The 17,652-nt window shown below is 37.6% G+C and overlaps 1 protein-coding gene across 3 annotated transcripts in view; it reads left to right on the plus strand.

The window, feature by feature from the left end:
- The first annotated feature begins 438 nt into the window (after positions 1-438).
- glra1 (glycine receptor, alpha 1) overlaps positions 439-17,652 on the plus strand; it is a 155,214-nt gene continuing 138,000 nt past the window's right edge. The window contains exons 1-2 of one of the 3 annotated variants that reach the window (XM_036127005.1): positions 439-977; positions 1,061-1,705. In XM_036127005.1, coding sequence (XP_035982898.1) covers positions 1,635-1,705 — 71 coding nt within the window. In that variant the 5' untranslated portion in view covers positions 439-977; positions 1,061-1,634. Of the gene's footprint in view, positions 1,706-17,652 lie in introns of all 3 variants that reach the window. The other 2 variants (XM_036127006.1, XM_036127007.1) reach the window with 2 other exon arrangements.

A 17,652-nucleotide genomic window follows, 5' to 3' on the forward strand; every position in this document is an offset into this window, starting at 1 on the left:
CCATGATTTTAACTTTTTGAATTGAAGACTAAAATTATTATTTTGTTTTATTTTTAACCTGTCCTAAAACTTGTCCTAAAATTGTATTTGCGTTCTTTTAGGTTTCTTATTGTGAATGATGTGCAGCAGGTTTAGTATGAGGCAAAGCAAACACTCATTGGCTCATTAAGGAAACTGCTTTGCTTTTTATAATAACAGGCTAAAATCCTATTTCTGAGAAGTTCACATACGAAAGCCTTTTATGGAGCGTGGTGTCCTTTTTTTCCTGTAATTTCGGGTGATTTTACTTTTCCCACCTCTTCATTTCTCCCCCGGGGAATCTCTGTTGGAGGCAGAACTGGCGTTTAGCTACATTTTTGACACTTTCCTAGACCAATCGTCTGCAGGTTTGAGCAGCAGGCAGACCAATGGCAGCATCCTGTGGGCGTCTCTGACCACACCGAGGTGCGTATTTTGGAGTTTGGTAAATGACTGCAGCAGGAAAATATAGTGTCGAAGCGCACAGAGCTGGCACTGCTGTGTGTGCGAGAGAGTGCGTGTCGGTGCGCGCCAGGCAGTGGTCTCCTCTCCTGCCATGAGAGGGTCCACATCAGTCTGACACACAGGACATCATCTTATAAAACTCTGATCGACAGAGGGACTGCCGTTTCTTTTGTCGGGATTTAACGCGCCCGGTGCGCCGGTGGGAGCGGACGCGAAGAGCAGCAGCGGTCGCCGGCGCGTCTCCAACTTGACCACCACTAGACAATGGGAGCAGCTGAGCCGAGCTGCTGCAGCGCCAAGTACTACTACAACTGCTCGCCCCTGGGAGATAAGTACGAGGAGAAGAGGGAGAACCAGCAGCGAGAGGAGGGGGTGAAGAAGGAGAGGGAGAAGAGAAGGCAGACGTGTTGTACCTGCAGCAGCAGCGCCGGGACCCCCACAGCAGCCGATACGCACAGATCCAGAACAACGCTCCGGCTTCCCCAGGGATCCATGTGAGACAGAAACTGCAGATGTGAGAGAAAGCTCTCCTCTGTGAGCGGATGTTGGGAATATAACACATTCGTATTTGTTTCAGCGCTCCAGGACAAGAGGACGCAGGTTTCTGCAGTCACACAGCCAGTGAAGGAATATGTCTCATTTCTCTGTTAACTGCGGCGGAGCGCGCAGACCGGACCTCAGAGTCATTGCTTGTATTCGTGTCAAGTATTAGCAGCCTGTAAGCAGCTGCTGTCCTCTGAGACCAGAGAACCCCCCCTCCCCTCCCCTCCCTTCTTTGTCCCCGGTTGTCCCCCCTTGAACCAAAACCTGGACGCGCTTACTCCTCACGGTCCCTCCGTCTGCCTCTGTCCGAGGTCCTGTACACATTTCGGCCTGGATTCGGTGGATTTTCTGTTGCGGCGGCGCTGGAGGAGTGAGAACGGACACAGGCATGATTTTGTGGAGAGTGAAGTGATGGCCATCCCGCGGCTCGGCACCGGAGAACACGGGATCTGAAACTGTCACGCACCCACAGAGAAGCAGGACATTCCGGGCTCACCTTGGAGGTCATAAACCACCACCCCAGCCCCCCCTAAGTCCCTGTCACCAGACCTCATTCTCAGTCTCTTCTGAAGAGTGTCCAACACCTTCACAACCTCCCTCCAAATAAAATGAGACTAGCAAAAATGTGCCGACTGAACGCGCTGGGGATCTATTTGTGGGAAACAGTTTTATTTTTCAGGTAAGCACAGGCATGAAACTGACTTGATGGGCGGGGAAGGAAATGATATAACGAAGTGTGCGTAATTTGTTTGGGGATTTAATGAAAAAGCAAAGTGAAATTAGCATTTTTATTGCCTCGATGCCGTTTGGGACTTGCATGGAAATTAAAGCTGCGTTCAGAGGTCTTAAAAGGAGAAGGGGGGATTCGGGGGAGGAAAGTTGTCAAAGTTGCCTCTGGGTTGTGTGAGTTATGGCTGATAAGTATGCAGGTCCGTGGGAAGCACTCCCTGTGATGAAGTTGCATTGAGATCAGACAGGACTTGTTTTGGGGGGAAATTGCGTCCACTAGTGGGTGGATGTCGTCTGGAGGCTTAGTGCTACATTATGAGCTTCTATAATTATGCAGGAGAATTTGAACCCAAAACAAAAACAAAACCAAAAAACAAAAAAAAACAAAAAAAAAAACAGAAAACAACGAAGGTAATCACTGAATCGCTTCCCTCATGTGACTCATCACAGAGCCGGCCCTCTTTTTTTTCCAACACGCAGCACATAAAGGAGTGAGATGCCATTTGATACTGTTTGTTGACACCATTTGATCCAATTTCTTTAATTTACAAAACATGCTATTGTAAGGGGCTATTTTAGTATATAAAAATATTATTAAAAGCATATACATTTCACTACTTAAATTAAGAAAGTGATTCTGAAGTGTATTCAGTGCTCAGTAATATATTTTGTTGAATCTGTTGGTAATGCTTACAACTAATAACCCAAAATTTGGGTCCTCAGAAAATTGCAATATCACATCAGATCAATATTTTTTTTACATTGATACAGAAATATTATGTCATGGCTGCACAACCACAGGCATGACAGCTGATTTGACCGTTTTCATACAGGCGGTAACCTTCCACAAGCAAGACAAGCCATAAAAGGTCAGAGTGCTGTAGCCCAATAATGAAAGGTTGAGTGGAAGGAAAAAATGGTTCAGAGAAAGGGGCGCAAGTAACACGTGTAATGGTCTTATGTTATTACAAATATCTTATAAAGATAATTTTGAGTTTTTATTACAGGTGAGCCACAGTCATTAAAATTAACTAAAATAGACGGTTGAAATAAACCACTCTCTGTGTAATGAATCTTTAAAATATGAGTTTCGATTTTTGAATTGTGTTAGTGAAATCAAGCATTCAGTGTTATTCAAATTTATGGAGAGAAAGTGCCACAAAGAGCAGACTGCTAAGGTTTTTCTGTTAGAAAAAGAATAACAACAACAGAGTGGGAATTCCTTGAAGATCCATCCTAGTAATAAAGGGAAAACAGAGGTAGAGGTCACAAAAGTTGTACAATAGGTTTGCAGTTTGTTGCCTTGGTTTAGTAGAAACTTACTGAGGGAAATTGTAATAAACACAATCTTTGATAAAAAATGCAATACATAATTGAGTCAGTGCAAAATATTTGAATAGTTGGACAAGATCTTATTTGTAGCTCAATGTGAGCTACAAATCAGTGAACAAATATGTGATTTCTTTCCTAATGCAAGTGGGTGAAAACTGTTTTAAAAAAGTAATTGAATATTATAAACACATCCTAAACGTTTATAGGCACTCTCTAAATCATTGTTTCATTTCTAGTTATGTGAATACTTGCAGTTCCCTGGTTGGATCTCAACCAGTGATACTCTATTTGTACAATATGTACAGTTTTGCTAAACTGGAAGAACATATTTTCTTTTTTTTTACAAACCTTTAGGCTCTGTCATATTTAGGTATTCACAGAAAAAGATATTTACCTGAAGGGTGTTTTTTTCCGGTCTTTGCTGGTTTTGTTTTCCTTTTCATTGTTCTGGGTATCTGGAAATTGTTTATCTTCTTGGAATTGATATTTGGGACTTTTAATGCACCTCACTTATTTAGTTCAGTTAGCGCAATGCTAAGTTATATCAGAATTTCTGACCTGCAGCATTAGTTTTCCCAAAGCATCAGGTGTTCAAAGGCAAGCTTCTAAAACTCGTTGAAAAATCCTGTAAAACTATTTTCTCGAGATCACTGTGAAACCATTTGGATGGTTGGTTTCATTCAAGTAGTCCATAGAGTCGAGGCCAGGGAAAGGCCATTTGAGATTCTTTAATACAAACAATGAAAAACCAGTTTAATGTTATGTGGAAACATTGTCCTGTTGGAGCAACTCATTCTCACTAAAAGTTTACAGATTAGCTGTGGATTTGGGGCATTTGGAGGGACTCTGCCCCCTATTATTCTGTCAATGCCATTTAAGGCACCGAAATTGCCCAACAACATGATGCTACCACCACCATGCTTTACTGTTTGTACAGTGTTCCCTGGGTTTGAAAACCTCACATTACTGCTATAAAATATAATTGTTCTCAATGTGCCAAATAGCTTGATCTCGTCTCATTGTAGAACATTACTACATGAGGGAGAGTTGGCTTTTTGCATGTTGCCAAATGTAACTTCTACTCAAGCTTGATGGTGTCTATTTTCTTGGTCCCAAAGTTCCCAGTGATTTAAAACTGGTTTAGTTGTGAATATTCATACTGATGTTCCAGCAGTTTCTGGGTTATGGCAGGTCTGAGACTTGGTTGTTGCTTATTAGTTCTTAAAATACTTTCAATTTGTGTAATTGGGGTCTTTGTACAGATTTTCTGCAAAGTGGGGATATGCATGAATGATTATACTTTTTTTAAATAATTTTAAGTAATAATTAGAAAATTTGGAGTTGTTTAGAATAAGACTCCTAGAAGACCTTTATTTGTATAAATTCAGAGTTCTTCACGGAGTTCCCTCGAATTTCCTGTTGCTCTGATGATTAGTCCATCCAGTTGGTGTCATAGTTTGTTTTATGCTGCCAAAGAGAGAGCACCCACTGCTCTTAACCACGATCACTAACAAGATGGTTCACAATAAATTCAGTCAATTTTATATCACTGAATGTTGATGTGTGCTGTATGGATACTGTATGTTGTATAATCATTTACTCATTGAAAAAGGATGGTTTAAGAATTGACTGTAAACACAAATGTATTAGGACATTCATGAGCAGGTCTTGGTATAAAGTTCTTCCTGAAACTAACTGGATTTGAGACTGCATTTGGTAGTGTTGGACTTGGTCCCTGTTTTGGATGGCATTGAGTTAACTAAATTCTCATTGTTAAAGGTGTATGTGGCTCAAAACGAATGACTTATGCAACATTGAACATCAGGACACCAGTGGAAGACACAATTCATGACATCTTTTTCTCTGTTATCATTCCTGTGTGAGAGCAACCATCCATCCATCCATCCATCCATCCATCCATCCATCCATTTTCTAACACGCTTATCCCTACTGGGGTCACAAGGGGTGATGGTGCCTACCTCCAGCTGGGCGAGAGGTGGGGTATGAGATCAACCAGTTCTGGTAAAATAATAAAAGCTGCCACATCTCAGCGATGAGGACGACAACGCTTTCCATTGACTTTTGTCCTGCCCACAGCTGCTGTTCGGCAAATCGTCAGTCTTCATGCTACACTCAGTAAAACAATGTCTTTCCAACCGAGCAATGGCTTTTTCATGTCATGATGCAAGACAAATCATTCAGTTGAGTGTAGCGGAAAGATCGAAAGGTCTGCATTCCCCCAACCATTGATTACTTTAACCTTTGTCTCCATGATGAATGAGATAAATGGATTGTTTTTTGGTGGGTCCTCTCATACTTGCTACTCATTCATAAATAATGGTTTCTTAGAAGCTAAGAAATCAAACTTTTGTTTTCTATTGTATTCCCCCTCTGGTCAAGTGGAAGTTTATTCTGTATGACCCCATCACTAATTGTGAACATTTAACTTACCTTACTGCCATATAGTCTGCTGAAGAATTATTGCAGAAGTGCTAACCTTTAAATTTTCTTGGGACTTTAAACAGAAATGACCACATTTGTCCACATTTGGAGCGGTCAAGTTTGATGACTGGAGAGTTTAATTTTAACTTAATGAAATCATACAAACATGTATGTTATCTACTTAGTTGTTGCCCTAGAGCATTACAATTTTATTATTATTATTATTATTATTATTATTATTATTATTATTATTATTATTATTATTATTATTATCAAAAGGTGATGTCAGTAAATCAGCATACTACAATTTACAAGCACAGATTACAATACAAAAAAAAAAAGAAAAACGTAAGTCATAGATTAGTAATTAAATTGTCCTAGACACTGATAATTTTGAAATAGTCCAGAAAACAGTCAGGTAAACATTTATTTAATGAGATTAGGAGTTGTGGCAACTATGATTTTTGTGTTTTTTTTTTCTTAATATGGAGTTTCCTTGCCATCTGAAAAAGTACAATATTCAACTTTCCTATTTTTTTTCTGTAACAGATTATGCTACTGCAGAAAAAGAGTATATATGCTTCAACAGATCTTTTTACCAGGGATGCCAATAAATTTTACTAGCACGACATACACTAGGATTTCATCAAAAACTGCAGTCTAGTACCTAACCATTTTTTTCCACCACTATTTTAACGGTTTTTGGAAAAGATGAGATGAAAACATAGTTGCTATGTAACAAACCTAGCTCCAGTAGTTCAGTCATCACATATTATGAGGAAGTCCATCTGTTAAGCAAATAGTGTGAAACATTGAAAGGGACTATAATAATTCTGCAGCTTGTACATTAAAAACTGTGAAATCCCAGAATAACCCTGTTTACCTTCATTATATTATGTGGTGAGGATTTAGAGCTGCTTTGCATTTAACCTGTGGGTATACCTCACATTTTTCAGTTCATTGCATCACATGTGGATATTATTCTCACTGCACAGCCTCTGAGGTATCTCATTATGAGTACTATTAGAAGTATTTTTCCACAAGGTGCAGACTTCCTCATTTTCATAGAATTAGGCAGCCATTTACAGTCAAAACAGGGGGTGTTTTAGTGGTCTGCTGGAGTTTAGCATTCAGCGTATACACTGATCAGTAATGAACCACCGTCAGGTATATTGCTGTCTCAGCTTCTCGGCTCTGGACTCTGCAGTTTTCTGCCTAATTGATATCTCTTTCCCCTCCATCCCAACCCAGACCCCCTTACACCTCATTCCCCATTCTGCCTTATTACTAAACATCGATTAGCCCGTCAATGACTGAGGCCAGAGCTGATGAATACACATTAAATGCTTAAACATCGCTCTTTTTTTCCTCCCCGCCTATGTCTGTGCTTTTTTTACTCATTAGAACAGTGCAAGAGGAGAGTTTAGAGTTTAAATGCAAATGCTTATCTCAAATAAACATTTAATGGCGTGCCAAATTTATTCTAGGAATACTACTTTAAAAGGCATGAAGAACATGAGATAAATCACCGACTAACTAGAAAAACCTTTACAGTTAATGTGGGTTTTCGTGCTTGTGTGTTATGGTTGTTTTCATCTTTCCTCTCCTGTGTTCAGTAAAATTATTTTAGAAAAGACTGTCTGCTTGTGCTCTGACTGATTATTTCTGAAATAAAAATCTGATAATAGAAAAGCAGATTTTTTAAAAATCATTTTAGTGCCTGAACTTCAGTGCATATGGAGCATTGTCATATTTTATTCCAAAAGCCTTATGTTTTGGACCATTATCCTGCGCATATGTTATCCCAATGACAACACATTTTCTGAATAAATTGTCTTGGTATTTCAAAGAGTTCATGATTCCATGCACTAGGTTTCCAAATCTTTTACGAGAGAATCAAACCCACAGCATTGCAGATCTTGCACCCTATAACAAAGTCGTATATAAATATTTGTTTGGACATGGCATTTGAATAAAATGTGAATTATAACTGATAGCAATAGTCTGAATCTTAACTGCAGTTAAATCAACTTCCAATTCGTTCAGTTGGACAGACTTTTTTTTGGATACCATGTATGGTATCCAAAAAAAAGTATACATTAACAACCCATAGACTGATTTTCATGTATTGCGTTTGGGTTGGGCTTGAGGAGCTCATATTGGGTGATGGCTAAACCCAAGCAATGCCTTCTTGTAGCTCACATCCAGTCATGTCCTGGTTTTATTGTGAAACATCTATTGGAACTAATTCGTGTTTTTTCATTTATCAAACCCGTTGGTGCTCTACAATAAGGATCACATCAAAATGTTTGTCCACATGTTCCAACAAAAACTTGGATAATTTAATTTTGAGTGTTTTGTTGTGTTCTTGCTGTTTTATGTGGTTGTAAACCAAACAATTACTGCCTCCCCTTGTTTAATTATGTTCCCGTGGACAGAGTAAGCAGGTCTGTAATGACCTGAGAGGTTTACATATGGTTCTTGGTCTTTGAGGTGGTTTTAGACCATTCATTGCCTTATAGACCACTAAGATTTTAAAATCAAAAATGGAGTCAACACAGTGATTCACAGACTGTTGTGCCAATATCCCATTTTTCTTATATTGGTCAGGTCTTTTTATTAATTCAGTTTAATCTCTGTGGATTTTTTTATTGCCACCTATAACACCTAAATGCTAATCTAGTCTCATGAAATAAATGTATCTATATCCTGTTTTGACAATAAGCAATCAGAATAAGATTTATGAATGATACACTGCCAGACAAGACACATTAAAAAAATTATAATAAATAAATAAAAAACATTGAGAACATAAAGTCCGGCAACATTTACAGTATGGTAGGCTTATTAAGGGAAGGTGAGTTCCATCTAATTATTGCTATTTTGTAAAGATTCATTCAGTGTCTTTAAGGGGACGTGGTTACACAGAAATGTAAAGTTATGTGTCATCAGCATATCATAAAATAATTTGTAGTAATCCCTAATATCAGTAGCTGTGTTTGCATGCACAAAATTTCACAATCGTATTGAAATGTATTCAGATTAGAAAACAAAAAAATATTGGAATGTACTGTTTATATGGGCACACAATCAATTAATCCAGTCATAAAGTGCGTGTATATGCATCTGACTTAGAATAGAACCACTCTGATATGCGCAGTGATCAAATTATCATTAAAAAAATACAGAAGAAGAAGAACTTCCATCTTTGTTGAACAACAAAAAAGTAGTAAACAAAGCAGTATATATATGAGTTTGTTTGTCTTCCGAGTGCCCAGGCTGGACTTGCACCAGGTTCTATTTATGGTTGAAACTTTACTGTATAAATAACAATTTTGAGCCCTTTTAATGTTTCTAACAGGAAGGTTGTATCTTCCCGATGTATTTCCGCCTCTCAACAATGAGGAAATATGTCACGTTCATGTCGGGCACACATGAATACTCGGGTCAGTTTGCCACATACTGAGTAACTTGATTCTGACCAGCATTTACATGCATGTAGATCAGCTTATCAATTGGCATAAACCACCCCTCTCAATCGGATTACAATTTCCAATGGTGTGTTTACATGACGCATTTTTATTCTGATCGGCCCTTTATTCTGATTATGTTTGTCTATGTAAACGTAGCTAATGAGAGAGAAGGTGGCCCAAGAATGGAGTCTTAAGGGAACACCTTTTGTGATTTCTGTTTGTTCAAATTTAGATTTCTTGAGTAGTCTCAGCTTGCCAAGTAAGACCTTAACCAAAAGCAAAGTAACCAATAATCTGACCCTTTCCATGGATATGTCAATAACATGTTAGAATGAGTGATGCCGAATGTATTAAATCATCCTCCATCCTGATGTAAAATGTGGGACTTTAATGGAAATGTTCACATTTGAAGACCTCTTCTCTTTGCTGTCATTGAACCTGGTATTACCATCACACTAAATCACACATTTAGGGAGTACTAGATAGACATGGTAATGTTTTTCAGATTAGCAGATGACTTGATGCAAAGAAAAGCACATTCATAAGGAAATGGTTGTTTATTTCTGCCATTGAGCTCAGTTTTTACTAGTATTCATATTTAGCTTAAACAATGTTGTATACAATCCAGATACATACATGTGCCAGAGTGTCAAGTTCAGAATTTAAAAGAAGAACCCAGCATGAATACTTTGCTTAACCCTGAGGAGCATTGTCTGCTTTTATCGACCGGTTACCCATGAATGATGAATCAAATGGGTGTGGAATGCCAATGCGCCCATCATGACCTCTTGGGACTGCCAATAAGTCAGTCAAAATGATTGTCAGGCTTGTGAACTGCCAATTGAATCTCTTCGCTGCTGCATTTCTAGGCAAGAGGTCATTGTTGTTGAAAGGGCAGATTTCTATTTATATTTTCTGATATCCTGAAAACTCTTGATCAGAGGTGTAGTAACAAGAAAAAAATGAGGCAGCTACAAATGTTGAGCAAGGGAATTTTTCGTGTGCTGCAGGAGAACCACGTGGTATGGCTTCATGATCTTTAAGCAGAGATGAAAAAGGCAATTAGAGATCTTTGCATTTTTTATTTATTAAGAAATGTAACTATCTGTGATGTGTTGCATCGCCAGGTTTCGAGAACCTCTCCTCTAAAAGAAAATCCAATGATCGTTTCTTCCATTTGATCAGGCGCTCTAGTCATTCCTCATCCTCTTCCCCATGATAACGCAGATTGATCACTTCTCCCCTTTCTGGGGGCTTGTACAGATCGTTACTGTACTCTTAAGCAGGCAACGGCTCTCAGTATGCAAACTATTCATCTTTATGCTAAACAAAATGTGCAGAGAGTGACCTTTTTCTCTATTGATATCTATATTCAATAGAACTCTTTACTTTGTCAAGTGGAAACAGATAAACGTATAATTTAAATGGCTTGAATCGAGGACTGAAATATTAATGAGTTCTGCCTTCACTATTCTTTATGTTTAATACAATCAAATAACCTGTTGAAGTGTAAATTCTATGTATACTCTAATGGGACATTTAATAAATTTCATAAAGCGAGTTGAATATTAAGTTAGACCTTAGGTCTTTAAACTCTCCTTGATTTGGCCTTGCAGGGACAGCTGCATGTTAAGATATTCTCTCGTCATAAAGTGTGGTCCTATTACATTAAAACGTAGATTTAATTCCACTACATCAATCCAAAATTGCCATTTTATTGAAAGTCATGTGTAGATTAATTTATCATGAGAATTCAGTGATGTTCGATATTGTATGGTGCTAATATTAAATAAGATCATTATCCTCATATGTATCAAGGAATATAAAAAAATTGAACAGATTTTTCTTTGTTTGTTAGATTGAAAGGTTAGTCTTCACTTTCATGGAAAAGCAGAAAAGCAGAGCTGTGACAGCAGCTTACTGGAATGTCGTGTTACCTGGAGTTATATTTTACCTCCAGTGATTGCATTCATTAGTTGTATAAGGATTGTGACTCAGCAATGGCTGTCATCTTTATTCACAGGCACAATGCGGGGCTGCCTTTATTTTGTAAGACACGACTTTAGTGGAGAGACAAAACAACGCTGTTTTTGTTTGATTTGTGAGGTGCAAACTGTAGTTGAAGATTTCTCTCTGATCCCGATGTTCAGTGAGAAACAAAATAAGCTGAAATGTGGCTGCTGTTGTATTCTCACCGTTGTGTTCATGCTTTAAGCTTACAGTAGTTTGTATTTGTTTTCATGTCTGAAATTGAGAAATGTGTAAAAGAGAGAGAAAATAAGCAAGCAATAGACAGCAAAAAAAAAAGCTTAAAGTTGGCAAAGAGTGATGATGTTACCTTTGTAGCAATGAATGCGGGCAAACCATCACTACGTTTGTTTTGGCAAACCAAAAGGAACGTAGTGATGGCAAACTCTGGCCGGATTTTGACTTGGTGATCCGACAGACCAGCACCCTACCCAGGGATTTAAAAGTGCTCTGTGATGAGAATATTCCATCTGTGATTCACCATGGTGAAAAATTAGTGTTTTACCAAATAAATGTAACTTAAAACAGTCAAGTTCTGTCAGAATTCAAATTAGCCATATTTGTGGGTCCAACCTTTTTGTTTTAATTTGCAAAGGTGTCAGTCCTACAGCAACTTTCTCACCAGAATACCTTATGTTAGGCAACCATACAGCAATTCTGCAAATCTCACTTCTTGCCACAAGAAGAGGGAGTTTAAGTTGTCTAGAGGAGGGCAGCTCTTAAACTGTTATACCAAGGTCACCACATGTCATACCCCTTAAATTCTGTTGGTATCTCTGCATTTTGGTTTCTGTCATAACATATTCTCTGGCCCTAAAAGGTCGCTTAAAGCTAATTCTACAAATGTGGCAGATATGAGGGAAGTTAAAATATGCGATGACTATATGGTGGAGAAACAACACGCAGGGCCATATTTTGACATAATTCTAATTCAAAAATTTTCTGCGCTTGTTTTGGGAACCCTGGGAACTCTCATATGATTGGCTCAGGAAACAGGATGGAAACATGGGCTGTACACTGCAGCAATGTAGTCCTGCACTGTATCTCTAGGTTTGAAAGGAGAAGAACATGACTAAGTTGATTTGAAGAGGACCGATTGTTTATAGGGAATAATACATCCATGCCCGATGACAAATGAGAATGATTTAGGTTGATTTTACAGTAAATATCTTAATTATTGCTCTTTAAACTTTTTTTTCTCTTTCCTCAGTTTTGGGTTGTTGCTTCCCATCAATTCAAGTTTCCAATTGATAAATAATGGTGGTGCAAAAAGTGTTTCCAACCCAGAGTTTTTTTTTTTTTTTGTTGGGTGAGCACAGAGGCCTTTTCTTCACCTGTTTACTTTCATCAGTCCACTTTTTTTCTGGAAAGATGATGTTTGTCACAAAACTGTTTCTTTGTCACCAATAAATGGCATCCATTTAACATATTTTAACTAGATGGTCATTTCCGTCAAGAGAATAGGGGGTTTAAAGCCATAGAGAGCAACAGGATTCTAGATGATGCAGAGACAGACGCTACATCAACATCCATTTATGGTATTGCCTTCCAGCTATATTCAGCCCAACTCAAAAGTTTTTTTTGTTGTGTTGCAAAGTTATGATTTAGCTTTTGAAAATATTTCATATGCTGATTACTTTCACTGCACTTTCAAGATTTTTAGGTTTTCTGGCTTCAAACAGAAGCTATAGACTCAGAAACCATAAGTTGCTAGATTTTAACCCTAACCCTAACAGACATATGTTCTTGTAAATTTTTAAAGTGGACATAGTATGCAAAATCTACTTTTTTAGCCCTTAAATACATTTTGTTGTGTACTTGAAGTATCTGAAAATGGCGAAAAGTTGAATGTAGTCACTCCAGGTGCTGCGTATATAACTTTATATTCTATTTGGGTCATATTTTTCAATCCATTCAGTTTTCTATTCCATTTTTTAAAACAATAATGTCAAAGTATTTTCTGCAGAGCTGCTAAACAAGATCATGGACTTCCAATCAATTTAGCAAATCAGCAATTTGTATTTCTCGCCCAGATTTGTAGTTGAAGCAAAAGGTTTCAAAAGCTACAAGTGGATAAGTCAAAATGTTCTGTTGTTGAATGTATTAACCCACACAATTCATTACACCATTCCACAGCATACTACGAACGGTCTGCCTCTTTTGCATTTACAGAGACAGCACCAAAACGAGTTGCTCTCAGACATACATCAGGACAGAGACGAAAGAGAGCTCTGGGTCAATGAATCAGACCAACGCTTTGCTGTTCTACTTTATATAAACCATAACTGAATGATCTAATTGTGAAAAGGAAGGATTTAAAAGCACAATATGACCCCTTGAAAGCAATCTTTTATAGAAGTTGTCTTGGAGTTTGTTTGCTTTTATTTGGTATCCAGTCTTATACTTGAACACTTTCAGCTTTTTCTGAATACATAATGATCTAACTACTTTCATGATAGAAGGAGAATTTTACCCAGTAGAACAAAAAGTGTTTCTGAACAGGATTACATACTAAAGATTTAATTAAAAATTATAATGGGGCAGCCTTTCACTTGATCAAAATCAAAAGTTTAATTAGTTTTTAAAGCATTTTTTTAATCACATTTAGAAGTTGCCTTTTGCAGAATTAAAGCCAAAGTCACAAAATCTTGACATAAATTATACTGAATCATTGCACACATTTTCTTTAGAATATTCATCATATAATGTGACTTCTCTTGGGATTTCTGAGACCACTTTGAAAAGTTTTCAGGAACTGAATTTTCCAGGAATGTATCCAATAAATTCTTAGATTTAGCCAGCAGAAGGTAGTTTTATTTTATAATGATGTTCTGCTTTGATGTCAGGAAAGTTGCTCTTGCAACTTGCTTTTTACAATTCTCTTTGAATGTTGAAAACAAAGCCTGAACTTTGCTGTCTGCTCATTTAACTTAAAAGGTCTTGGTTCTGTGCCATCTTGATTACTGTCTGCCAGAAACTAAAAGGATTTGTTGTTTAAAGTGCCACATTCAGCATTGTTTAGAGCAGAAATCTCCACCCTTTGCATTCCTTATGTTTTCACAAATTAGAAACTTAAACTTACATCAGACCCTTACATCAAAAAAAACAAACAAACATGATCTCCTTTAAAGTAAAATGAGAGGGGGGAACGGCTGTATTGGACAGGCCCCTGCTCTGAGGAGGAAATAAGTCGATAGTTTTTGTAAAAAGACAGTACACCCTCTTTTTGTTTAAAGGTTTTATATATCAAGACATAATACAAATCAAATGTTATTTAAGCATAACTTATAGGGCAGAAAAATGCAACATTTTCCACATTGTGATTATTTAATAGGCAAAGAAGAAGCCAATTGGAAAAGCGGTGTAAAAAGTTACGTTTCTTTATGTTGCTCCCTCAAGATTAAAGAGTGCAAAGGAGAAGCAGGTGCTTGATTAATCTGTCATTATTGCTGTGATCCCAGCTGTGTGTTAACACAATGTCCAGGCTAAAGGACTTCTGCAATGGTTTTAGAAAAGCAAATAAAATTAGAAATATTTTTCAACGCTACCATTTTCTGGCAACTGTGCATCGCTCTGAGAAATGTCAAAAAACACATGAGCACCATCTTAAACTCTACAGGTCTCAGTTAGCATGGTGAATTTGAAGTTCAGTGACAAGATAATAACAAGAAAAAGACTTGTTTTGAAAGAGAAAACATCCTCTCTGTGAAAAAGGCAGTTTTGAAACATTGCATCTGAATTGATCACAAGGCTTGAACCTCAGGAGAAATGTGGGCAGGTAAGCAGCATAACAGGAAGTAGTACAAACCCAGCTCCAAACATGGTTGTGGGGTGCATAGGATTTGAGCTTGTTCAAACTCTGAACTAAAGTATTGTAGAGTCAGATTTGAGACAATATGTCCAACAGTTGATTCTCCTTTTATTTGTGTCTCATGGAAGACAAACGCAACCTTAGTCTTGAAACAGATACTTACTCTGACACTGAGTCTTTTTGCAGTATGTGTTTCAAACAGGAAAGTCACTACTACTGATTTCTTTCTTTAATTCTCCAGGACAACACTTGATATACACTTAAAATTACACTTAGATTTTCTATTTTCTTCATCTTTGATTAATAAATAATTTAAATGACTTTTTAGGGCATTTTTATAAACTTGTGGTTAGATTAAAAGAAAAACCTGATCAAAGAAATGCTTTACTGAGTCCTGATTCATAAAGTTTCCTCTGATGACTGTGTAAAAAGTTTCCCACATGCTGAGCATTGATTATTTATGATAACCTTTATCAGAGTCTTTGTTTGCAGGAAAAAAAAAATACTGAAATTTAAAGTTAAAACTGCACTTTCACATCCACCCACCTTTTTTCAATCTTTGAAAAGGTATAAATTGGATTCTGAACTTCTGGATTCACACTTCACCTAAAGGGGTCAGACGCAGAACACAATCATCTGTAATGTGTTCTGGGTTTTATTGTGCCGCTGAAGGACGGGCCCGGCTGGCCCGCTGCCCTTCTCTGAAATCTTCCCGTGTCAGTTCGCATCCGCGCTGCGTTCAGTCAAATTAAACCAACCGTGTTATTTATGAATCTGCCCTCGGGCTGTTTCATTTGTTCGGCAGCAGCAGGGCCAAACATTTATCACCCGCATCCTCCATCATAACAAATCATAACATACGCTGTATATACATTCTTTTTCTGAGATCAATCCCCCCCCCCCCCTTAAGTTCTATAATGAAAAACAATCGACTTCTCTGAGAAGTTCGCTGCAACCTCCACAATAATTAACTTCTGGGCAGGTTCATTTCCAAAACCTGATATATGATGAAACATTATTGATCAGAAGACTGTGACACATTTGCTCCCTGAATAGCAAAGTATATTATCAATGACCCGTCCGAGCTGTAACTGAGCTGAAATGTTAGCACCTAGGCAAGGCAAGGCAAGTTTACTTGTATACCACATTTCAGTGACTAGAAAGTGCTGTATAGGAACAGAATATAAAAAAAGAAACACAGAGAAAAGTACAGTGCAGAGGCATAATAAAGGCAGGTGAAGGAAACCTTAAATGTAAGTCAGAGAAAAGCGAGATCCAAGACAATCATTTCAGTTTAGGAGATTTTTCACATTATGTTGACACTGCGTGACATTATTAGCAGATTTAAAAAAAAAATCCAATATTTATATTATACAAGGCAATGTCTTCAATATTGCATTTTAAATAACATACATATAAACAGATTAAGAAAAAGCTATATATAATATAGTGTATTAGATTTTCTTTTTATAACAACTTGAAATTAGCAAGGCAGAAAACATTATTAATGTTAAAGTCATGCATTAAGTTCAGGTGTACAGTAAGCCCAAGATTATTCCTATTATGCCTGGCAGATTTAAATTAGAAATGACTTTCATTGAACCAGGAAATTGGTTCCTGATGGAAATGAGTCAAACATCATTCAAAGACGTAAAACGTGTCAATATTGAAACAAAACTGTTTTTTTGTACATCATTTTAAAACATTGCATGTCAAAATCACTCTCACCCCCACAATAATCAGTGGAAGATTTCTGATTGCCGTTACAGCAGTCAAATCCTTTTTATAATTGTTGTCTAGAGTTTTACGTTTCCACTGGTATTTTGATAAGTGTGATTAAAACTTGTTCTTAGCTCCTGGCTTAGAAGTGTTGCAAAGATTCAGCTGTTTGTGAATGTATTAACGAACTAACGCAGAGAAAGTTAAGAACCCACTAAGTTAAGAACATAGTGGGTTCCCCATGACAAGTGTTAGTGTTTGAGCTTCACAAAACCTCTGTGGGAATTTTGTATATTTGGGTTTGTTTCAGTCCTGGTAGTGTTTATCGGATATGACCATATTCATATTCATAACATGAGATCTTGCATAGCAGGACTTGGTGCACTTGTCTCAAATCAGCACAACCTCCAATCCCGGAGATATATTGTGCATGCGGTGGGATTTTTCTAGTGCGATAAGGCATCCTCACAGAGTCTAGGAGAGATATGGCAGGTTATAAAGTGGCTGCATGTGCTACGTTCATGTAGGAATGTGGAGCTAACCTACAGAGCAGAGAGATCACTGAACACACCGTCTCGGGGACATTGGAAAGGACCATTTTTGTTGCCATTAATACGGGCATAGCAGCATCGTGTTTCCCTTCACTCTGATCAGGTTTCCAAAACTAACTGTGATCCAGACAAATTCTGCAATGATGGGAAGGATTGCATATTAGCATATTATTTAAACAGTGATGGGTTTTTATTTAATAGATCAATAGACAGTGGTCTGAACTTCCCTGGTAAAAGAAGAAATCATTTCAGTAAAAACTAATTTTATTTGCCTAATCAACCCGTTAATTGCACATACAAATCCTCCTTCATAAAGCCACTAATTTAACTATTGCTGCCAATAACACTTTACATTTCCTTTAAAATAGAAAGTAATTCTTGACCAGTGCTTCTGTGTTTTTTATGGGTAAGTTTTGTCTGCTAACCCACAGTCGATCACTGCAGACGGTCGCTCATACTCAGGCTCAGCTTGCCTTTCTATGGCTGACACATGCATGTATGAGGTATTGCTTCAAAGTCACTGACTTGAAGCATACAGCTA

The sequence above is a fragment of the Fundulus heteroclitus genome, chromosome 23 (genome assembly GCF_011125445.2).
Source record: "Fundulus heteroclitus isolate FHET01 chromosome 23, MU-UCD_Fhet_4.1, whole genome shotgun sequence".
NCBI classification, from domain to species: Eukaryota; Metazoa; Chordata; class Actinopteri; order Cyprinodontiformes; family Fundulidae; genus Fundulus; species Fundulus heteroclitus.